The sequence below is a fragment of the Ascaphus truei genome, unplaced genomic scaffold (genome assembly GCF_040206685.1).
Source record: "Ascaphus truei isolate aAscTru1 unplaced genomic scaffold, aAscTru1.hap1 HAP1_SCAFFOLD_3055, whole genome shotgun sequence".
NCBI classification, from domain to species: Eukaryota; Metazoa; Chordata; class Amphibia; order Anura; family Ascaphidae; genus Ascaphus; species Ascaphus truei.
The window spans coordinates 1-25,659 of NW_027456022.1; the positions used below are offsets into that span (position 1 = coordinate 1).

The window sequence follows — 25,659 nt, forward strand, 5'->3', positions numbered from 1 at the left end:
TCCGAGCAAGGGGCCGAAGGATCATACAAATCTTATTTCACCGTTACTCAAAGATACTGGCCCATATATGTACTCAGCGCTGCTCCGTCACAAACTCCAGCCGGCGCTGTAATTCACCTTACAGGCGTGTCCTGGCGTGGCAGCGGTTATACAACATGGGCCATGGGATCTGGGGACCCGAGAGCGGGATCTGGGAACCGAGAGCGGGATCTGGGAACCGAGAGCGGGATCTGGGACCCGAGAGCGGGATCAGGGGACCCGAGAGCGGGATCTGGGAACCCGAGAGCGGGATCTGGGAACCCGAGAGCGGGATCTGGGAACCCGAGAGCGGGATCTGGGAACCGAGAGCGGGATCTGGGAACCGAGAGCGAGATCTGGGAACCGAGAGCGGGATCTGGGAACCGAGAGCGGGATCTGGGAACCGAGAGCGGGGAGCAAGATCTGGGGACCGAGAGCGGGATCTGGGGACCGAGAGCGGGATCTGGGGAACGAGAGCGGGATCTGGGGACCGAGAGCGGGATCTGGGAACCGAGAGCGGGATCTGGGGACCCGAGAGCGGGATCTGGGGACCCGAGAGCGGGATCTGGGAACCCGAGAGCGGGATCTGGGGACCCGAGAGCGGGATCGGGATTTAATACACAGGAGCGAAGGCGACCTTTCTAAAACTAACATTTTTTTAAGGGTTTGTGGGGCTTTAACCCCTTGAGTGCCAGGGGGCTGGAAATCGAGCTTCCTATACACGATGGAAACGGCCAGCGGTCCCTGCACAGGGGCACAGCGCGCACTCACCTGGGGAAACCGTCAGAGTATCGCTCAGTGCGCAGGCGGCCTTCTCCTGCGCGTCCTCCTCCACCTGCTCCCCACAGCCCGTAATCTCCACCATGTGCCAGTGCACCCAGTACGTGCGGCCCGTGGATCCCCACAGTACCTGCGCAGCAAACAGGAGTATTACAGTACCTGCGCAGCAAACAGGAGTATTACAGTACCTGCGCAGCAAACAGGAGTATTACAGTACCTGCGCAGCAAACAGGGGTATTACAGTACCTGCAGCCCGCGGATCCCCACAGTACCTGCGCAGCAAACAGGAGTATTACAGTACCTGCGCAGCAAACAGGAGTATCACAGTACCTGCGCAGCAAACAGGAGCATTACAGTACCTGCGCAGCAAACAGGAGCATCACAGTACCTGCGCAGCAAACAGGAGTATTACAGTACCTGCGCAGCAAACAGGAGTATCACAGTACCTGCGCAGCAAACAGGAGTATCACAGTACCTGCGCAGCAAACAGGAGCATTACAGTACCTGCGCAGCAAACAGGAGCATTACAGTACCTGCGCAGCAAACAGGAGCATTACAGTACCTGCGCAGCAAACAGGAGCATTACAGTACCTGCGCAGCAAACAGGAGCATTACAGTACCTGCGCAGCAAACAGGAGCATTACAGTACCTGCGCAGCAAACAGGAGTATTACAGTACCTGCGCAGCAAACAGGAGCATTACAGTACCTGCGCAGCAAACAGGAGTATTACAGTACCTGCGCAGCAAACAGGAGTATTACAGTACCTGCGCAGCAAACAGGAGTATTACAGTACCTGCGCAGCAAACAGGAGTATTACAGTACCTGCGCAGCAAACAGGAGTATTACAGTACCTGCGCAGCAAACAGGAGTATTACAGTACCTGCGCGGAGACAGGAGCAAGGGGGAAGGAAGAGGGGAGGGGACAGGAGCAAGGGGGAAGGCAGAGGGGAGGGGACAGGAGCAAGGGGGAAGGCAGAGGGGCGGAGACAGGAGCAAGGGGGAAGGAAGAGGGGCGGGGACAGGAGCAAGGGGGAGGGCAGAGGGGCGGAGACAGGAGCAAGGGGGAAGGCAGAGGGGCGGGGACAGGAGCAAGGGGGAAGGCAGAGGGGCGGAGACAGGAGCAAGGGGGAAGGCAGAGGGGCGGAGACAGGAGCAAGGGGGAGGGCAAAGGGGCGGAGACAGGAGCAAGGGGGAGGGCAGAGGGGCGGAGACAGGAGCAAGGGGGAGGGCAGAGGGGCGGAGACAGGAGCAAGGGGGAGGGCAGAGGGGCGGAGACAGGAGCAAGGGGGAGGGTAGAGGGGCGGAGACAGGAGCAAGGGGGAGGGCAGAGGGGCGGAGACAGGAGCAAGGGGGAAGGCAGAGGGGCGGAGACAGGAGCAAGGGGGAAGGCAGAGGGGCGGAGACAGGAGCAAGGGGGAAGGCAGAGGGGCGGAGACAGGAGCAAGGGGGAAGGCAGAGGGGCGGAGACAGGAGCAAGGGGGAAGGCAGAGGGGCGGAGACAGGAGCAAGGGGGAAGGCAGAGGGGCGGAGACAGGAGCAAGGGGGAGGGCAGAGGGGCGGGGACAGGAGCAAGGGGGAGGGCAGAGGGGCGGAGACAGGAGCAAGGGGGAAGGCAGAGGGGCGGAGACAGGAGCAAGGGGGAAGGCAGAGGGGCGGAGACAGGAGCAAGGGGGATGGCAGAGGGGCGGAGACAGGAGCAAGGGGGAAGGCAGAGGGGCGGAGACAGGCGCAAGGGGGAAGGCAGAGGGGCGGAGACAGGAGCAAGGGGGAAGGCAGAGGGGCGGAGACAGGAGCAAGGGGGAAGGCAGAGGGGCGGAGACAGGAGCAAGGGGGAGGGCAGAGGGGCGGAGACAGGAGCAAGGGGGAGGGCAGAGGGGCGGAGACAGGAGCAAGGGGGAGGGCAGAGGGGCGGAGACAGGAGCAAGGGGGAGGGCAGAGGGGCGGGGACAGGAGCAAGGGGGAGGGCAGAGGGGCGGAGACAGGAGCAAGGGGGAGGGCAGAGGGGCGGAGACAGGAGCAAGGGGGAGGGCAGAGGGGCGGAGACAGGAGCAAGGGGGAGGGCAGAGGGGCGGAGACAGGAGCAAGGGGGAAGGCAGAGGGGCGGAGACAGGAGCAATGGGGAAGGCAGAGGGGCAGGGACAGGAGCAAGGGGAAGGCAGAGGGGCGGAGACAGGAGCAAGGGGGAGGGCAGAGGGGCGGAGACAGGAGCAAGGGGGAAGGCAGAGGGGCGGAGACAGGAGCAAGGGGGAGGGCAGAGGGGCGGAGACAGGAGCAAGGGGTAAGGCAGAGGGGCGGAGACAGGAGCAAGGGGGAAGGCAGAGGGGCGGAGACAGGAGCAAGGGGGAAGGCAGAGGGGCGGGGACAGGAGCAAGGGGGAAGGCAGAGGGGCGGAGACAGGAGCAAGGGGGATGGCAGAGGGGCGGAGACAGGAGCAAGGGGGAAGGCAGAGGGGCGGAGACAGGCGCAAGGGGGAAGGCAGAGGGGCGGAGACAGGAGCAAGGGGGGAGGCAGAGGGGCGGAGACAGGAGCAAGGGGAAGGTAGAGGGGCGGAGACAGGAGCAAGGGGGAAGGCAGAGGGGCGGAGACAGGAGCAAGGGGGAGGGCAGAGGGGCGGAGACAGGAGCAAGGGGGAGGGCAGAGGGGCGGAGACAGGAGCAAGGGGGAAGGCAGAGGGGCGGGGACAGGAGCAAGGGGGAGGGCAGAGGGGCGGAGACAGGAGCAAGGGGGAGGGCAGAGGGGCGGAGACAGGAGCAAGGGGGAAGGCAGAGGGGCGGAGACAGGAGCAAGGGGGAGGGCAGAGGGGCGGAGACAGGAGCAAGGGGGAAGGCAGAGGGGCGGGGACAGGAGCAAGGGGGAGGGCAGAGGGGCGGAGACAGGAGCAAGGGGGAAGGCAGAGGGGCGGAGACAGGAGCAAGGGGGAAGGCAGAGGGGCGGAGACAGGAGCAAGGGGGAAGGCAGAGGGGCGGAGACAGGAGCAAGGGGGAAGGCAGAGGGGCGGAGAGGAGGTGTAATTTCTGTTTGTATGTTGAATTTACTTTACTTTAAATTACGGGAGAATTTACTATTTTAAAGTTGTTCATATAGTGTGTTTCACTTTACAGACACACAATCACACACAATCACACACAATCACACACAATCAGGGCCGCCAACAGAAATAATGGGGCCCAGGACAAATGAAAGCGGCCGGGCCCCTGCCACCACCAGCCCCCCGCCACCACCACCTACCGCCCCCCCGCAGTCCCGCCACCGTTCTCCCACCCGCCGGCCCACCACCGCCCCCCGCAGGCCCGCCAGCCGCCGGGCACACTATCACCTCACCCCCCCCCCCCCCCCCCACCTCCACAATCCCCCTCTCCCTGCACTCACACACAGACACTTTCCCCCTCTCCCTGCATCAGTAGCTATCTGATTGGTTACAGCCTGTCACATGATGAGACCGTCTCTGTAAAAATCAAATTCTACTGACTACAGAGATTCACGTCGCTCCGTTGCGCCTACTATAAGCGCATGCTACAGATTCAATGCACTTGTTCTGAAGCGACGTCGCGTCACCGGCACTATAAGCGCATGCTACAGATTCAGTGCACTTGTTCTGAAGCGACGTCGCGTCGCCGGCACTATAAGCGCATGCTACAGATTCAGTGCACTTGTTCTGAAGCGACGTCGCGTCACCGGCACTATAAGCGGATGCTACAGATTCAATGCACTTGTTCTGAAGCGACGTCGCGTCACCGGCACTATAAGCGGATGCTACAGATTCAGTGCACTTGTTCTGAAGCGACGTCGCGTCGCCGGCACTATAAGCGCATGCTACAGATTCAATGCACTTGTTCTGAAGCGACGTCGCGTCACCGGCACTATAAGCGCATGCTACAGATTCAATGCACTTGTTCTGAAGCGACGTCGCGTCGCCGGCACTATAAGCGCATGCTACAGATTCAGTGCACTTGTTCTGAAGCGACGTCGCGTCACCGGCACTATAAGCGCATGCTACAGATTCAATGCACTTGTTCTGAAGCGACGTCGCGTCGCCGGCACTATAAGCGCATGCTACAGATTCAGTGCACTTGTTCTGAAGCGACGTCGCGTCGCCGGCACTATAAGCGCATGCTACAGATTCAGTGCACTTGTTCTGAAGCGATGTCGCGTCGCCGGCACTATAAGCGGATGCTACAGATTCAATGCACTTGTTCTGAAGCGACGTCGCGTCGCCGGCACTATAAGCGGATGCTACAGATTCAGTGCACTTGTTCTGAAGCGACATCGCGTCACCGGCACTATAAGCGGATGCTACAGATTCAATGCACTTGTTCTGAAGCGACGTCGCGTCGCCGGCACTATAAGCGCATGCTACAGATTCAGTGCACTTGTTCTGAAGCGACGTCGCGTCGCCGGCACTATAAGCGCATGCTACAGATTCAATGCACTTGTTCTGAAGCGACGTCGCGTCACCGGCACTATAAGCGCATGCTACAGATTCAATGCACTTGTTCTGAAGCGACGTCGCGTCGCCGGCACTATAAGCGCATGCTACAGATTCAATGCACTTGTTCTGAAGCGACGTCGCGTCGCCGGCACTATAAGCGCATGCTACAGATTCAGTGCACTTGTTCTGAAGCGACGTCGCGTCACCGGCACTATAAGCGGATGCTACAGATTCAGTGCACTTGTTCTGAAGCGACGTCGCGTCGCCGGCACTATAAGCGGATGCTACAGATTCAATGCACTTGTTCTGAAGCGACGTCGCGTCGCCGGCACTATAAGCGCATGCTACAGATTCAATGCACTTGTTCTGAAGCGACGTCGCGTCGCCGGCACTATAAGCGCATGCTACAGATTCAGTGCACTTGTTCTGAAGCGACGTCGCGTCACCGGCACTATAAGCGCATGCTACAGATTCAGTGCACTTGTTCTGAAGCGACGTCGCGTCGCCGGCACTATAAGCGGATGCTACAGATTCAGTGCACTTGTTCTGAAGCGACGTCGCGTCGCCGGCACTATAAGCGCATGCTACAGATTCAATGCACTTGTTCTGAAGCGACGTCGCGTCACCGGCACTATAAGCGCATGCTACAGATTCAGTGCACTTGTTCTGAAGCGACGTCGCGTCACCGGCACTATAAGCGCATGCTACAGATTCAGTGCACTTGTTCTGAAGCGACGTCGCGTCGCCGGCACTATAAGCGCATGCTACAGATTCAATGCACTTGTTCTGAAGCGACGTCGCGTCACCGGCACTATAAGCGGATGCTACAGATTCAATGCACTTGTTCTGAAGCGACGTCGCGTCGCCGGCACTATAAGCGCATGCTACAGATTCAGTGCACTTGTTCTGAAGCGACGTCGCGTCGCCGGCACTATAAGCGCATGCTACAGATTCAATGCACTTGTTCTGAAGCGACGTCGCGTCACCGGCACTATAAGCGGATGCTACAGATTCAATGCACTTGTTCTGAAGCGACGTCGCGTCGCCGGCACTATAAGCGCATGCTACAGATTCAATGCACTTGTTCTGAAGCGACGTCGCGTCGCCGGCACTATAAGCGCATGCTACAGATTCAATGCACTTGTTCTGAAGCGACGTCGCGTCACCGGCACTATAAGCGCATGCTACAGATTCAGTGCACTTGTTCTGAAGCGATGTCGCGTCGCCGGCACTATAAGCGCATGCTACAGATTCAATGCACTTGTTCTGAAGCGATGTCGCGTCACCGGCACTATAAGCGGATGCTACAGATTCAGTGCACTTGTTCTGAAGCGACGTCGCGTCACCGGCACTATAAGCGCATGCTACAGATTCAATGCACTTGTTCTGAAGCGATGTCGCGTCACCGGCACTATAAGCGCATGCTACAGATTCAGTGCACTTGTTCTGAAGCGACGTCGCGTCACCGGCACTATAAGCGGATGCTACAGATTCAATGCACTTGTTCTGAAGCGACGTCGCGTCACCGGCACTATAAGCGGATGCTACAGATTCAGTGCACTTGTTCTGAAGCGACGTCGCGTCGCCGGCACTATAAGCGCATGCTACAGATTCAGTGCACTTGTTCTGAAGCGACGTCGCGTCACCGGCACTATAAGCGGATGCTACAGATTCAATGCACTTGTTCTGAAGCGACGTCGCGTCACCGGCACTATAAGCGCATGCTACAGATTCAATGCACTTGTTCTGAAGCGACGTCGCGTCACCGGCACTATAAGCGCATGCTACAGATTCAATGCACTTGTTCTGAAGCGACGTCGCGTCACCGGCACTATAAGCGGATGCTACAGATTCAGTGCACTTGTTCTGAAGCGACGTCGCGTCACCGGCACTATAAGCGCATGCTACAGATTCAATGCACTTGTTCTGAAGCGACGTCGCGTCGCCGGCACTATAAGCGCATGCTACAGATTCAGTGCACTTGTTCTGAAGCGACGTCGCGTCGCCGGCACTATAAGCGCATGCTACAGATTCAATGCACTTGTTCTGAAGCGATGTCGCGTCGCCGGCACTATAAGCGCATGCTACAGATTCAGTGCACTTGTTCTGAAGCGACGTCGCGTCGCCGGCACTATAAGCGGATGCTACAGATTCAGTGCACTTGTTCTGAAGCGACATCGCGTCACCGGCACTATAAGCGGATGCTACAGATTCAATGCACTTGTTCTGAAGCGACGTCGCGTCGCCGGCACTATAAGCGCATGCTACAGATTCAGTGCACTTGTTCTGAAGCGACGTCGCGTCGCCGGCACTATAAGCGCATGCTACAGATTCAGTGCACTTGTTCTGAAGCGACGTCGCGTCACCGGCACTATAAGCGGATGCTACAGATTCAGTGCACTTGTTCTGAAGCGACGTCGCGTCGCCGGCACTATAAGCGCATGCTACAGATTCAATGCACTTGTTCTGAAGCGACGTCGCGTCGCCGGCACTATAAGCGCATGCTACAGATTCAATGCACTTGTTCTGAAGCGACGTCGCGTCACCGGCACTATAAGCGCATGCTACAGATTCAGTGCACTTGTTCTGAAGCGACGTCGCGTCACCGGCACTATAAGCGGATGCTACAGATTCAGTGCACTTGTTCTGAAGCGACGTCGCGTCGCCGGCACTATAAGCGGATGCTACAGATTCAATGCACTTGTTCTGAAGCGACGTCGCGTCGCCGGCACTATAAGCGCATGCTACAGATTCAATGCACTTGTTCTGAAGCGACGTCGCGTCGCCGGCACTATAAGCGCATGCTACAGATTCAATGCACTTGTTCTGAAGCGACGTCGCGTCACCGGCACTATAAGCGGATGCTACAGATTCAGTGCACTTGTTCTGAAGCGACGTCGCGTCGCCGGCACTATAAGCGCATGCTACAGATTCAGTGCACTTGTTCTGAAGCGATGTCGCGTCGCCGGCACTATAAGCGCATGCTACAGATTCAATGCACTTGTTCTGAAGCGATGTCGCGTCACCGGCACTATAAGCGGATGCTACAGATTCAGTGCACTTGTTCTGAAGCGACGTCGCGTCACCGGCACTATAAGCGCATGCTACAGATTCAGTGCACTTGTTCTGAAGCGACGTCGCGTCACCGGCACTATAAGCGCATGCTACAGATTCAATGCACTTGTTCTGAAGCGACGTCGCGTCGCCGGCACTATAAGCGCATGCTACAGATTCAATGCACTTGTTCTGAAGCGACGTCGCGTCACCGGCACTATAAGCGCATGCTACAGATTCAGTGCACTTGTTCTGAAGCGACGTCGCGTCGCCGGCACTATAAGCGCATGCTACAGATTCAGTGCACTTGTTCTGAAGCGACGTCGCGTCGCCGGCACTATAAGCGCATGCTACAGATTCAGTGCACTTGTTCTGAAGCGACGTCGCGTCGCCGGCACTATAAGCGCATGCTACAGATTCAGTGCACTTGTTCTGAAGCGACGTCGCGTCGCCGGCACTATAAGCGCATGCTACAGATTCAGTGCACTTGTTCTGAAGCGATGTCGCGTCGCCGGCACTATAAGCGCATGCTACAGATTCAATGCACTTGTTCTGAAGCGACGTCGCGTCGCCGGCACTATAAGCGCATGCTACAGATTCAATGCACTTGTTCTGAAGCGACGTCGCGTCGCCGGCACTATAAGCGCATGCTACAGATTCAGTGCACTTGTTCTGAAGCGATGTCGCGTCGCCGGCACTATAAGCGCATGCTACAGATTCAGTGCACTTGTTCTGAAGCGATGTCGCGTCGCCGGCACTATAAGCGCATGCTACAGATTCAATGCACTTGTTCTGAAGCGACGTCGCGTCGCCGGCACTATAAGCGCATGCTACAGATTCAATGCACTTGTTCTGAAGCGATGTCGCGTCGCCGGCACTATAAGCGCATGCTACAGATTCAGTGCACTTGTTCTGAAGCGACGTCGCGTCGCCGGCACTATAAGCGCATGCTACAGATTCAGTGCACTTGTTCTGAAGCGACGTCGCGTCGCCGGCACTATAAGCGCATGCTACAGATTCAGTGCACTTGTTCTGAAGCGACGTCGCGTCGCCGGCACTATAAGCGCATGCTACAGATTCAATGCACTTGTTCTGAAGCGACGTCGCGTCGCCGGCACTATAAGCGCATGCTACAGATTCAGTGCACTTGTTCTGAAGCGACGTCGCGTCGCCGGCACTATAAGCGCATGCTACAGATTCAATGCACTTGTTCTGAAGCGACGTCGCGTCACCGGCACTATAAGCGCATGCTACAGATTCAGTGCACTTGTTCTGAAGCGACGTCGCGTCACCGGCACTATAAGCGCATGCTACAGATTCAATGCACTTGTTCTGAAGCGACGTCGCGTCGCCGGCACTATAAGCGCATGCTACAGATTCAGTGCACTTGTTCTGAAGCGACGTCGCGTCACCGGCACTATAAGCGCATGCTACAGATTCAGTGCACTTGTTCTGAAGCGACGTCGCGTCGCCGGCACTATAAGCGCATGCTACAGATTCAGTGCACTTGTTCTGAAGCGATGTCGCGTCGCCGGCACTATAAGCGGATGCTACAGATTCAGTGCACTTGTTCTGAAGCGACGTCGCGTCACCGGCACTATAAGCGCATGCTACAGATTCAATGCACTTGTTCTGAAGCGACGTCGCGTCGCCGGCACTATAAGCGGATGCTACAGATTCAGTGCACTTGTTCTGAAGCGACGTCGCGTCGCCGGCACTATAAGCGCATGCTACAGATTCAATGCACTTGTTCTGAAGCGACGTCGCGTCGCCGGCACTATAAGCGCATGCTACAGATTCAGTGCACTTGTTCTGAAGCGACGTCGCGTCACCGGCACTATAAGCGCATGCTACAGATTCAATGCACTTGTTCTGAAGCGACGTCGCGTCACCGGCACTATAAGCGCATGCTACAGATTCAGTGCACTTGTTCTGAAGCGACGTCGCGTCGCCGGCACTATAAGCGCATGCTACAGATTCAGTGCACTTGTTCTGAAGCGACGTCGCGTCGCCGGCACTATAAGCGGATGCTACAGATTCAGTGCACTTGTTCTGAAGCGACGTCGCGTCGCCGGCACTATAAGCGCATGCTACAGATTCAATGCACTTGTTCTGAAGCGACGTCGCGTCACCGGCACTATAAGCGCATGCTACAGATTCAGTGCACTTGTTCTGAAGCGACGTCGCGTCACCGGCACTATAAGCGGATGCTACAGATTCAGTGCACTTGTTCTGAAGCGACGTCGCGTCGCCGGCACTATAAGCGCATGCTACAGATTCAGTGCACTTGTTCTGAAGCGACGTCGCGTCACCGGCACTATAAGCGCATGCTACAGATTCAGTGCACTTGTTCTGAAGCGATGTCGCGTCGCCGGCACTATAAGCGCATGCTACAGATTCAATGCACTTGTTCTGAAGCGACGTCGCGTCGCCGGCACTATAAGCGCATGCTACAGATTCAGTGCACTTGTTCTGAAGCGACGTCGCGTCGCCGGCACTATAAGCGGATGCTACAGATTCAGTGCACTTGTTCTGAAGCGACGTCGCGTCGCCGGCACTATAAGCGCATGCTACAGATTCAATGCACTTGTTCTGAAGCGACGTCGCGTCACCGGCACTATAAGCGCATGCTACAGATTCAGTGCACTTGTTCTGAAGCGACGTCGCGTCACCGGCACTATAAGCGGATGCTACAGATTCAGTGCACTTGTTCTGAAGCGACGTCGCGTCGCCGGCACTATAAGCGCATGCTACAGATTCAGTGCACTTGTTCTGAAGCGACGTCGCGTCGCCGGCACTATAAGCGCATGCTACAGATTCAATGCACTTGTTCTGAAGCGACGTCGCGTCACCGGCACTATAAGCGCATGCTACAGATTCAATGCACTTGTTCTGAAGCGACGTCGCGTCACCGGCACTATAAGCGCATGCTACAGATTCAATGCACTTGTTCTGAAGCGACGTCGCGTCGCCGGCACTATAAGCGCATGCTACAGATTCAGTGCACTTGTTCTGAAGCGACGTCGCGTCGCCGGCACTATAAGCGCAGCCTTCGTGTGCACCAGCTTAGCTCGTTACATAGTAGGATCCTGGACATTTTCCCGGCGTAGATCGGTGTTTATATTCATTATCTCCTCGTGGTGCTGGACTTTGTTCAACTACATTGACTGTTCTTCACCTGGACGTACCCCTATTTCACCTGGACGTACCCCTATTTCACCTGGACGTACCCCTATTTCACCTGGACGTACCCCTATTTCACCTGGACGTACCCCTATTTCACCTGGACGTACCCCTATTTCACCTGGACGTACCCCTATTTCACCTGGACGTACCCCTATTTCACCTGGATTCATTCATTTCGTGTATTACTGTTTTTAGGAAGTTTTTACAGGGTATTAAGTGAAGTACCATTGGACACTTACTGCCCTTTGGGAACGGGCCTGAATAAGGGGTCCCAACCCCGAAACGTTGCCCCCCTTCCCTGCATTATCTTTGTTTGCACCCTCCTCCCCCCCTTCCTTCCCCATTGTGGGTTTTCCTACCCTTTTTTCCCCGTTGTCTCCCTTTTGCCCCTTACATATATATATATATATATATATATATACACACACACACACATATACATATATATATATAATTATTTTTTCCCCTATATTGTTCCATACCCCTTGGTGGTATGTGTTCTGTTTTTCATGAAACGATTTTGGCTTATATCCATTTTTCTTTGTGATTTATGAGTGCTGGGAACACTTTTTTGTATCTGTAGCCTTTTTGCCTGTTTGGAGATCCGGGTGGTTTCCTCGGTGAGAGAACAGATCCCTCACAAGATTAAAGTTGCAAAGGGGAACTTTTGCGACCCGTTTTGTACAGAATTGTCCTAAGTAAATATTACGTTCCAGTATATATATTTATATCTACACGTAGAAAGAGAAAGGTATATATTTAGTGCGTGGTGTGGGGATGTGTGCACACGCACAGTATGTATGGCTGGGATCGGCTTTCTCTCACTGTGTGTATACACTGAATATGTACATCTATATATGACACAGATCTGGCAGCAGACTCACAAGAGCGGCTGTATTTTAGTCTTACAATGTATTTAATGTTGGTTCTAACAAGGTCATACGTGGCTGAGGCTGTGTGTGGGAGGAAGGGGTGTTATCCACACTCTGCACTGGCTGGCTGGTCCATGGGCGAGGAGGTCATGGCATTTTACACAAAGGCTGTTGGGACTCGTAGTTCATTTATCTGTAAATGCTATACTGTTGGAAAAGGCACCGCACTACAACTCCCAGAAGCCCCCAAAGAAAAGGGAGATCACATGGCGAGCAGCAACATAAAATACATGCGCAGGCGCTAGATGTTTAGGCGCCTGGTCCGGGATTTTTCCACCACTGGCCTTGCGTCTATACCAAGCATTATTTTAACCCCTTACAGTATCACACGCTATGAAACCCATTGGGAGCCTATTCCATGAGTCCACACCCTTCCCGTGAAGAACAAGGACTTCCTCACATCTCCCCTGCGCCTCCCACCCTCCAAGCAGGACCCCTTGTTCTAGCGCTCCTCTCTCGGAAACCTTCCCCATTCTGTACCTGGTTCAAACCTCAGGTGTATTAGAAAGTTTCCCATGACCCCCTCCCCACGCTGAACTTGTTGAGGTTCCCTTTAACCTTTCCTAATCCCGGGGCCTGTAGGACGCCTCCGGGTTCTCACCTGCATGGGGGGCATCCCGTTGTTGCTCTGGCGGTACACTCCCTCGTCTCCGGCGCTGACCTCATCGTAGTCCTCCAGCATCCTCACGGACATGCCGGGCTTCAGCGCTTCCTGGATATAATCCACGTAGGTGCTGCGGCACGGGAAGTCGGACGGGGACATGAACTGTTTCCCCCCCTTCTTCTTTGGGGCCACAGGCCGCAACGGAGCCGCTGCCACCACTTGGAGGCTGGTGTAGGGTGGTGCCTTGGGCTGAAAAATAGACCGAACCACCCGAGGCTGCTCATCTTCTCTGGCAGGTTCTGCACTAGGAGCCCACTCAGTTACCCAGCCCATGACGCGCGCCAGCTCGCAGATCAGGCTGCCCATCGCCATGCTGAAGTCGAACTGGCGCTGGAGGCGGCTCCTCTCACTGTGGTCCGGCTGCTCGCTGCTCAGCTGGTCCACCAGAGAAGTGACGCACAGGTAACGCTTCACCAGAGAGAACAGCTGCTTCCCAGGGATCTGCCGGAGGAGGGGAAGATGCGCACGTCAGAGGGTTAGGAACCGGACGTTGGGGCAGATGGAGAGGGTAAGAACTTGGGCTTTGATGGGGTCAGGCCATGACAGCTGGGAAGCTAGGGAGAGACTTTCAGCAGAGGACACCAAAAAGGGGGCGCACACAAGGCACTTGGATAAATAGGGGAAAGGGGCAGCAAACTGAATCCTGGGTAGGGAGAGTGGGGATTAGAGGGAGGTGAAAGGAGCAAGGCTGGGTGCTGCGGTCCAGCGCCTCATCCCCAGAGTGAAGGTCACAAAGCACAGGCCATGATAGAAGGCTCTATACCCACGGGTCAGTGACTCACCCGGGATACAGTATATGTGCTTAGCAGGTAATTCCTATATTGGGGTTCGGCTCAGGGACTTAAACACTCATCAGCCCCCACTCACCTGAGGCAGGTGGATCCCCTCAAAGGAAATGCAGTGCTCCTCGGAGCTTGTGGTCTCCGCAAACAACTGCAGCAAAGTGTAACGGCTATCAAAGTCCATGTGCTGCTCAATGCCATCCTGCTGGCTGAGGGACAGCAGGACGTGGGCCCGACTCCCTGCCAGAGAGAGAGGGAAACCCCGTCACTCCCCATCATACACACAGCTCACCCTGCTACAGACAGCAGGACGTGGGCCCGACTCCCTGCCAGAGAGAGAGGGAAACCCCGTCACTCCCCATCATACACACAGCTCACCCTGCTACAGACAGCAGGACGTGGGCCCGACTCCCTGCCAGAGAGAGAGGGAAACCCCGTCACTCCCCATCATACACACAGCTCACCCAGCTACAGACAGCAGGACGTGGGCCCGACTCCCTGCCAGAGAGAGGGAAACCCCGTCACTCCCCATCATACACACAGCTCACCCTGCTACAGACAGGAACACGTGGGCCCGACTCCCTGCCAGAGAGAGAGGGAAACCCCGTCACTACCCATCATACACACAGCTCACCCTGCTACAGACAGCAGGACGTGGGCCCGACTCCCTGCCAGAGAGAGAGGGAAACCCCGTCACTCCCCATCATACACACAGCTCACCCTGCTACAGACAGCAGGACGTGGGCCCGACTCCCTGCCAGAGAGAGAGGGAAACCCCGTTACTCCCCATCATACACACAGCTCACCCAGCTACAGACAGCAGGACGTGGGCCCGACTCCCTGCCAGAGAGAGGGAAACCCCGTCACTCCCCATCATACACACAGCTCACCCTGCTACAGACAGGAACACGTGGGCCCGACTCCCTGCCAGAGAGAGAGGGAAACCCCGTCACTACCCATCATACACACAGCTCACCCTGCTACAGACAGGAACACGTGGGCCCGACTCCCTGCCAGAGAGAGAGGGAAACCCCGTCACTCCCCATCATACACACAGCTCACCCTGCTACAGACAGCAGGACGTGGGCCCGACTCCCTGCCAGAGAGAGAGGGAAACCCCGTCACTACCCATCATACACACAGCTCACCCTGCTACAGACAGCAGGACGTGGGCCCGACTCCCTGCCAGAGAGAGAGGGAAACCCCGTCACTCCCCATCATACACACAGCTCACCCAGCTACAGACAGCAGGACGTGGGCCCGACTCCCTGCCAGAGAGAGGGAAACCCCGTCACTACCCATCATACACACAGCTCACCCTGCTACAGACAGGAGCACGTGGGCCCGACTCCCTGCCAGAGAGAGAGGGAAACCCCGTCACTACCCATCATACACACAGCTCACCCTGCTACAGACAGCAGGACGTGGGCCCGACTCCCTGCCAGAGAGAGAGGGAAACCCCGTCACTACCCATCATACACACAGCTCACCCTGCTACAGACAGCAGGACGTGGGCCCGACTCCCTGCCAGAGAGAGAGGGAAACCCCGTCACTCCCCATCATACACACAGCTCACCCAGCTACAGACAGGAGCACGTGGGCCCGACTCCCTGCCAGAGAGCGAGGGAAACCCCGTCACTACCCATCATACACACAGCTCACCCTGCTACAGACAGCAGGACGTGGGCCCGACTCCCTGCCAGAGAGAGAGGGAAACCCTGTCACTCCCCATCATACACACAGCTCACCCAGCTACAGACAGGAGCACGTGGGCCCGACTCCCTGCCAGAGAGAGAGGGAAACCCCGTCACTACCCATCATACACACAGCTCACCCAGCTACAGACAGCAGGACGTGGGCCCGACTCCCTGCCAGAGAGAGAGGGAAACCCCGTCACTACCCATCATACACACAGCTCACCCAGCTACAGACAGCAGGACGTGGGCCCGACTCCCTGCCAGAGAGAGAGGGAAACCCCGTCACTCCCCATCATACACACAGCTCACCCAGCTACAGACAGGAGCACGTGGGCCCGACTCCCTGCCAGAGAGCGAGGGAAACCCCATCACTCCCCATCATACACACAGCTCACCCTGCTACAGACAGGAACACGTGGGCCCGACTCCCTGCCAGAGAGAGAGGGAAACCCCGTCCCTATCTATCAAACTCCATATGTTGCCATCCTGAACAAAGCTCTATCCTGGATATCCAAAACTTTGCACACCCCTGCCTCAGAGAAAACCAAATCAATCTCCTTCCTTCTCTTATTTATACACTACTAGCTGAGAGACCCGGCGTTGCCCGGGATGTAAATGCGTAATAGGTAGTATTATTTATAAATCGTGGAACAATAGATGACTATTTGTTGTAAAGGGGTCACACTCGACTCCTCTCTCACATTCGCCCCTCACATTCAAAACATTTCTAAAACTTGTCGCTTTTTCCTCTGCAATATAACTAAGATACGCCCTTTCCTCTGTTGTTCGACTGCTAAAACTCTGACTCAGGCCCTCATTCTCTCCCGTCTTGATTACTGTAACCTCCTGCTGTCCGGCCTTCCTGCCTCTCACCTTTCTCCCCTACAATCTATCCTAAACGCTGCTGCCAGAATCACTCTACTCTTTCCTAGATCTGTCTCAGCATCTCCCCTCATGAAATCCCTCCCCTGGCTTCCTATCAAATCCCGCATCTCACACTCCATTCTTCTCCTTACTTTTAAAGCTTTACACTCTTCTGCCCCTCCTTACATCTCATCCCTAATTTCTCGTTATGCACCATCCAGACTCTTGCGTTCTTCTCAAGGATGTCTTCTTTCTACCCCCTTTGTATCTAAAGCCCTCTCTCGCCTTAAACCTTTTTCACTGACTGCCCCACACCTCTGGAATGCCCTTCCCCTCAGTACCCGACTAGCACCCTCTCTATCCACCTTTAAGACCCACCTTAAGACACACTTGCTTAAAGAAGCATACGAATAGCACTGTGGATAATCCTGAACACATGATACATAAAGCTTGGCCCTCTGCAGACGCACTTACCAGAACTCCCTCCTACTGTCTCTGTACGTTCTCCCTACCTACCAATTAGACTGTAAGCTCCTCGGGGCAGGGACTCCTCTTCCTTAATGTTACTTTTATGCCCGTAGCACTTATTCCCATGATCTGTTAATTATATTATCTGTTATTTATTTGATTACCACGTGTATTACTGCTGTGAAGCGCTATGTACATTAATGGCGCTATATAAATAAAGACATACATACATACACGTGTATTACTGCTGTGACGCGCTATGTACAGTAATGGCGCTATATACTGACATACATACACGTGTATTACTGCTGTGACGCGCTATGTACAGTAATGGCGCTATATACTGACATACATACACGTGTATTACTGCTGTGACGCGCTATGTACAGTAATGGCGCTATATACTGACATACATACACGTGTATTACTGCTGTGACGCGCTATGTACAGTAATGGCGCTATATACTGACATACACACACGTGTATTACTACTGTGAAGCGCTATGTACATTAATGGCGCTATATACTGACATACATACACGTGTATTACTCCTGTGACACACTATGTACAGTAATGGCGCTATATACTGACATACATACACGTGTATTACTCCTGTGACACGCTATGTACATTAATGGCGCTATATAAATAAAGACATACACACATACACGTGTATTACTGCTATGACGCGCTATGTACATTAATGGCGCTATATACTGACATACATACACGTGTATTACTGCTGTGACGCGCTATGTACAGTAATGGCGCTATATACTGACATACATACACGTGTATTACTCCTGTGACACGCTATGTACATTAATGGCGCTATATACTGACATACATACACGTGTATTACTGCTGTGACGCGCTATGTACAGTAATGGTGCTATATACTGACATACATACACATGTATTACTGCTGTGACGCGCTATGTACAGTAATGGCGCTATATACTGACATACATACACGTGTATTACTGCTGTGACGCGCTATGTACAGTAATGGCGCAATATAAATAAAGACATACATACATACATACACGTGTATTACTGCTGTGACGCGCTATGTACAGTAATGGCGCTATATACTGACATACATACACGTGTATTACTCCTGTGACACGCTATGTACATTAATGGCGCTATATACTGACATACATACACATGTATTACTGCTGTGACGCGCTATGTACAGTAATGGTGCTATATACTGACATACATACACATGTATTACTGCTGTGACGCGCTATGTACAGTAATGGCGCTATATACTGACATACATACACGTGTATTACTGCTGTGACGCGCTGTGTACATTAATGGCGCTATATACTGACATACATACACATGTATTACTGCTGTGACGCGCTATGTACAGTAATGGCGCTATATACTGACATACATACACGTGTATTACTGCTGTGACGCGCTATGTACAGTAATGGCGCTATATACTGACATACATACACGTGTATTACTGCTGTGACGCGCTATGTACAGTAATGGTGCTATATACTGACATACATACACATGTATTACTGCTGTGACGCGCTGTGTACATTAATGGCGCTATATAAATAAAGACATACAGTACAATACTGCGGATTTCCTTCCCAGAATCCTTTGAATTGCCAGGACGCATTAAATAAGATTACCCTCCCCCCGCCCCCCACAATTACTATTCCCAGTAATAGCACGGGCGTGTACCCACATCAGCAGTGGGAGCGGAGGCCTCTGTGCTAATCGCGTGTGCGCAGATTGGTGCATGTACCACTCTTATTCAGAACACTTTGCCCTCCGGTAATGAAGGCGTTAAACTGACCGCACCCACGCCGCTGCTGTAATGGGATGGACAGCCCCTCTCAGCAAGCTCAAAACCCAGACCCACAGTCTCAACTGGAGCACTACTGTGAGAGCGACCTCAAACATGCAGGAAGACAGCCACCCGTCACGGTGCGGCCGCCCTGACTGCCGTCCCCACACTACCAGGCTTGTACCTTAGTGTCCTTAGTATCTCTTCCACTAGAAAGAGAAAGGAGGAAGCAAAACAATAATATAGGCAGCAGCTTAGTATGTGTGACATGTATGCAGCGCCTGAGGGCCTGTGTGCGCTGCCGCGCGGTGGAGAGCAGCGCCTGAGGGCCTGTGTGCGCTGCCGCGCGATGGAGAGCAGCGCCTGAGGGCCTGTGTGCGCTGCCGCGCGGTGGAGAGCAGCGCCTGAGGGCCTGTGTGCGCTGCCGCGCGATGGAGAGCAGCGCCTGAGGGCCTGTGTGCGCTGCCGCGCGGTGGAGAGCAGCGCCGCCCGTGCGCGCTGCCGCGCGGTGGAGAACAGCATCTGTGTGCTGCCGATATTTCGATAATGGTTTCCCTGGAACCAATACTCCAACGTTTGGCACAGCAGCGGTACGCAGGGGGTTTGGCACAGCGCAGCACGCAGAGGGTTTGGCACAGCGCAGCACGCAGAGGGTTTGGCACAGCGCAGCACGCAGAGGGTTTGGCACAGCAGCGGTACGCAGGGGGTTTGGCACAGCGCGGCACGCAGGGGGTTTGGCACAGCGCGGCACGCAGAGGGTTTGGCACAGCGTGGCACGCAGAGGGTTTGGCACAGCGCGGCACGCAGAGGGTTTGGCACAGCGCGGCACGCAGAGGGTTTGGCACAGCGCGGCACGCAGAGGGTTTGGCACACACTGCTATACAGATTACGATCAGTTCCTCCTCACGTAGAACAGGGCCCGGGGGTAAACGAACGCTTCTGTTTAGCAACCTCTACTTCCCAGGAACTCCTGACTCACTCACATGAAGTGGGCACCTTCCCAAGAACTGGCTAAGGAACCGAAGGGTCATAGAGACCAGAGCAGCGAGACAGGGCGCCCCACACACACCCCACCCTCGCCCAGAGCCGCGAGACAGGGCGCCCCACACATCCTGTCCTCACACCCCACCCTCGCCCAGAGCCGCAAGACAGGGCGCCCCACACATTCTGTCCTCACACCCCACCCTCGCCCAGAGCCGCGAGACAGGGCGCGCCACACACACCCCACCCTCGCCCAGAGCCGCGAGACAGGGCGCCCCACACATCCTGTCCTCACACCCCACCCTCGCCCCGAGCCGCAAGACAGGGCGCCCCACACATTCTGTCCTCACACCCCACCCTCGCCCAGAGCCGCGAGACAGGGCGCGCCACACACACCCCACCCTCGCCCAGAGCTGCGAGACAGGGCGCCCCACACATCCTGTCCTCACACCCCACCCTCGCCCAGAGCCGCGAGATAGGGCGCCCCACACATCCTGTCCTCACACCCCACCCTCGCCCAAAGCCGCAAGACAGGGCGCCCCACACATTCTGTCCTCACACTCCACCCTCGCCCAGAGCCGCGAGACAGGGCGCGCCACACACACCCCACCCTCGCCCAGAGCTGCGAGACAGGGCGCCCCACACATCCTGTCCTCACACCCCACCCTCGCCCAGAGCTGTGAGCACTCTTCCCAAACTCATTGGCAGAACTTTTGGTTGAGAGGAGTCCCCCAACCTGTGGATCTTGCATCGGTCAAGATAATCCAAAGGGGATCTTCTAAAGGACATCCATCGCTCACGTTGTGCATGTTTTTCCACCACAACAGCAATCCCCGGCCTTTGGACAAATCTTATCATTTGAGATGGATCTTTTGGGTCCTTGTTCCATAACGCTAGGAAGTTGTTCTGGAGAGTCCTCATGTGACCACCTGTATTGTTAAGGTGAAGAATACGAGAGTAACCTGTTCTTCTCTTACTCTGGGGTGTGTCCTGATAATAACATGAAATATGTATTTTAAATCTGGTGCTTTAGGGGTTGGTAATGAAGTTACAGTTTGATTTAAAAAATACAAAGAAATGTTTTATGGCCTGTTAAACTCTTGGCCAGGCCTAGTTTTAGGAGTGATAGAATCTAGAGATAACATGTTTTGCCAGAGATGGGAGTAAATTATGGTTCCCCTGACACCAACGTAAAACAGGACACTACTCAAAGCATTCCTGGAAGGGTTCTACGGAGAGCCGGTGGCGCGGCGTGACTATCCCTACCATCCAAAAAAATATCAAATGTGTAATTCTGCAGTATAAAGTTTAGATATTTGTAATCGTTGCAAGGAGATGAATGCAATGAGGCCAGACACGCCAGGTCTAGCAGGTAATAAGGGACAGATAACCATTTCTCGCTCAAATTTAGAGGCAAGTCGGTAATACTGGAGTCTCGTTACGTCTGTCATAATCTCCTGAATGTATTGATAAGACTCACGTGTTTTTAACTGTTAGAAAAAGGAAGTTATAAGTGTTTATATATAGAGGCAAAACCTTCAACGTCGTTTGTTAGGGTTTTTTGTGTCGTAAAACTGTCAACCCAATAGCTGATTTGCGACAGGGCTGGGATTATGCCGTTTCAAATGGGAGAAGAATGGTATATAGGGCTTGCCCTGGAGTTATGAAATCAGAATTCGACAGGTGGTGTATTTTGGGTCAAACACGTGATTTCTCATATTGTGTTTGCAAGTGATCTCTCTTGGGGAAATCCTGACATATGGTAATGTATAGGGATTTCTGTTTTATCCTGTTATTTTAGGAAACGGTCCTGCGTTTAGTGTAATTGTATGTTCTTGCAATTATCTTTTTCTGTAATCTAAAGCACTGTATTTCTTATATATTAAACAATTCTTTAATAAGTGATGCTCTGGGGCTCGGAATGAACGGTTTCACTCTCTGGAGAGAGTATTTACTACCCGACCCCTTGATAAAGTGCGCACCCACACGAAACGCGTAGGAGGGTTGCTTGACCTCCGTTTTTTCATTTATTTTTTTATAAAATAATTCCCCTGGGACCACGAAAAGAACTGCGATATCGCTCTGCTGCCACTTTGTCTTTTTATAAGGTCGTCCACATCGGTATGCTTTGGCGTCAAATTGTGTTTGGCTTGGCATATGAGTGGAATACTTTTCTCTCCTTTCTGTCTTGTAGTAGGGATTGACTTTTACCTCAAGAAGTTTTACAGATTATTTGGTCTCATCTTTATCCAAAAAAGAATGCAAAGGGCAAAACTATTTAAGAATCTGCAGACCAAGATCGGAGTCACGTAACTCTTCTGGCAGTCACTGCCGAGCCAATTTTTTCTTCCGGTCAACATAAAAGGCCTCACATACGCCCTTTGGGTTTCTTCTATAGAATTTAAATTGTAGACCTTCACACACCCGCTTGGATATCCTCCTGAATATTGGCTAAGCAGACTCAGTGCTTCGGACACAGCCGGCTCCGGCTGTTAAATATACTTTCTTTAGAATACACGCAAACTTGGGATCTCTGAATGGGAGCCCTTCCTCCAAATGTAGTGTAGTTCTTCTGGTCAACCGTGAAATGTGCACATCCACCTTTGGGACTGTTTCCCAGAACTTTACATCTTGATGTTGGAATGAGTACATCCTTGTGAAGCTTCTGGATAGCAGATCTCAGATCTGCTAGTTACCACTCTTTAGTGGTGAGATCCTACATCACCTTGTGCATGCGGTGGTAACGGCATACGAAGAATTAGCAATGAAGGATACAGATGCATGGACCACCCGGCAGTGCGATCAAGGCAGACACTGCCGCCAAGGTTGCAGACCTTTGCTTCTCCGCTGGGGAACGTAAGTACATCTGTAAAACGCCCGATCAGAGGAAAAAACAAGATACTGATCTAACTCCACCATGGAATCCTCCAAATCATCAAGACTGGACGGTGAACGTGACCTTTTCTGTGTTTGCAATACTTTTAAATCCTCCTTAGTAACAAAGGTTTCGGCCAATGTGGACTTTAACCATAAAATCGTATCTGCCATATGTTCAGGTGGCTGGGGCTTTTTAGTGGCCATACATGCAGGACAGAACTTTACCTTGCAATCCTTCTCTCTTTAATCACAGGAGCCACAAACTAAATTCTTCGTTTTCCTGAATGCCTTAAAACCGCCCCCTTTTTGAGAGATTTTTAAGCAGAAAGGGTATCAGACCTATTACTGAAAAACAGGATTTTTGAGCAGCAATAAAAAAAAATAAAAAAATATCCTAGAACCAAAATATATACCTGAAGGGAAGAATATATAAAAGATGCGTACAAAAAGCAAACCCCGGGGGTTTAATAGGAGAGCAGCGTCTCCCTTCCTCGCTCTCCTCCATGCTCGGAGGTGAGGGCCCGGACTGTGGTAGTTGCAGACTATAAATCCTGCTTCCCTCGATGTACTCCCAGTCCTCCAAACCAGCTCCTGCAAGGACGTGTCCCCTCCGGCAGCTGCGGACCACACAGAGGGGAATGAGAGGCCTACCTGGTGGCCACGGGCACTGTGTGGTCCTTTTGTACGTGGAGGGGGTGGGGAGGAGGGGAGAACATGCCCCACACAGAGGGGAATGAGAGGCCTACCTGGTGGCCACGGGCACTGTGTGGTCCTTTTGTACGTGGAGGGGGTGGGGAGGAGGGGAGAACTTGCCCCACACAGAGGGGAATGAGAGGCCTACCTGGTGGCCACGGGCACTGTGTGGTCCTTTTGTACGTGGAGGGGGTGGGGAGGAGGGGAGAACTTGCCCCACACAGAGGGGAATGAGAGGCCTACCTGGTGGCCACGGGCACTGTGTGGTCCTTTTGTACGTGGAGGGGGTGGGGAGGAGGGGAGAACTTGCCCCACACGCATTCCGGATTTTCCATTTCCTCCTACCGCATGGAGAAAAGAAAACCAACGTGGGGCGTAAGGGAAGAAACAGCTGCGTGTCGCCGTCGTCCCCCCGAGGGTTAGAGATGCTGGGGGGGGAGGAGGAACCTTATACAGGGGTGGGCTAATACAGGAAACCTGTCCAGCTCAGCTGACCAGAAATAGGTTTAACCCTTGTTAATGGCCACGGAGGGCAAAGAGGAAACGTACGTACGTGTCTGTCTTTTGTAAAGGAAACTGAATGAATGCATACAAGCTATTTATGTTATGCGTTTGACAAATAATGGCTTCATAATTACTCTGATAAGGAACACAAAGATGCAAGGATTGACACAGCCTGTAAACAAAAGCCATTAAAGATTGTAAAAACATACAAAGGAAGGGTAATTTCCAACTGCAAGGCTTCTTATATTTATTTGCTCTTTTACGACAGAGGCCAGGAATGCAGTGTCCTGGAGACACTGATAACCTAACTCCTAGGGTACAGGGATGAGACCAGTCATCTGACAAAGAATATAACACACACACAGTCAGTACGGGTATGTGCACTCACTCACAACCACTGATGTTGTGCAGTGTAATGGTGCCGGCAGGTACATAGTGACAAGACTGAAACACGGGTCCCTACCACTTACCCAGGCGAGAGCGTTCAGCAGAACACTGTGTGCATACTGGAACGCAGAAATAACATATCAGATCAGGGGATATGCGATGCATTTATACACCGCACAAAGGGCTATGTCACGAAACGTTAAGGTGTTTCTGCAGTACAACATGCAGAACATTTATCTTAAAAGAGTGCGATAAATATATATATATATAAAAAAAATATTGCTGTGAAAGGAAATGTATTCTCCAGCACACGGTAATTGCTAAATCTAAACAGAGCCATGTTTCGCACGCAGGCGCACACAGCAACGCGTTCAACGCGTTCCACACGCGCGCACACAGCAACGCGTTCCACACGCGCGCACACAGCAACGCGTTCCACACGCGCGCACACAGCAACGCGTTCCACACGCGCGCACACAGCAACGCGTTCCACACGCGCGCACACAGCAACGCGTTCCACACGCGCGCACACAGCAACGCGTTCCACACGCGCGCGCGCACACAGCAACGCGTTCCACACGCGCGCGCACAGCAACGCGCTCCACACGCGCGCGCACAGCAACGCGCTCCACACGCGCGCGCACAGCAACGCGTTCCACACGCGCGCGCACAGCAACGCGTTCCACACGCGCGCGCACAGCAACGCGTTCCACACGCGCGCACACAGCAACGCGTTCCACACGCGCGCACACAGCAACGCGTTCCACACGCGCGCACACAGCAACGCGTTCCACACGCGCGCACACAGCAACGCGTTCCACACGCGCGCACACAGCAACGCGTTCCACACGCGCGCACACAGCAACGCGTTCCACACGCGCGCACACAGCAACGCGTTCCACACGCGCGCACACAGCAACGCGTTCCACACGCGCGCACACAGCAACGCGTTCCACACGAGCGCGCACACAGCAACGCGTTCCACACGAGCGCGCACACAGCAACGCGTTCCACACGAGCGCGCACACAGCAACGCGTTCCACACGAGCGCGCACACAGCAACGCGTTCCACACGAGCGCGCACACAGCAACGCGTTCCACACGCGCGCACACAGCAACGCGTTCCACACGCGCGCACACAGCAACGCGTTCCACACGCGCGCACACAGCAACGCGTTCCACACGCGCGCACACAGCAACGCGTTCCACACGCGCGCACACAGCAACGCGTTCCACACGCGCGCACACAGCAACGCGTTCCACACGCGCGCACACAGCAACGCGTTCCACACGCGCGCACACAGCAACGCGTTCCACACGCGCGCACACAGCAACGCGTTCCACACGCACGCACACAGCAACGCGTTCCACACGCGCACACACAGCAACGCGTTCCACACGCGCACACACAGCAACGCGTTCCACGCGCGCAGGCGCACACAGCAACGCGTTCAACTTGGAAACCAACAGAAGAGAAAACTCTTATACAACTTATACTCTGATATTCTACTATCAATTGCTA

At 54.1% G+C, this 25,659-nt stretch overlaps 1 protein-coding gene across 1 annotated transcript; it reads right to left on the reverse strand.

Moving 5' to 3' along the window:
• Positions 1-122: 122 nt before the first annotated feature.
• LOC142483185 (cullin-9-like) lies at positions 123-14,107 on the reverse strand (the record flags this gene model as incomplete). The annotated part of the gene is made up of 4 exons (XM_075583250.1): positions 13,932-14,107; positions 13,002-13,505; positions 790-928; positions 123-414 (listed from the first exon to the last, which is right to left on the reverse strand). Coding segments are annotated over exons 1-4 (1,034 nt in total), but the record flags the coding sequence as incomplete, so codon positions are not given.
• Between the last annotated feature and the right edge of the window lie 11,552 nt (positions 14,108-25,659).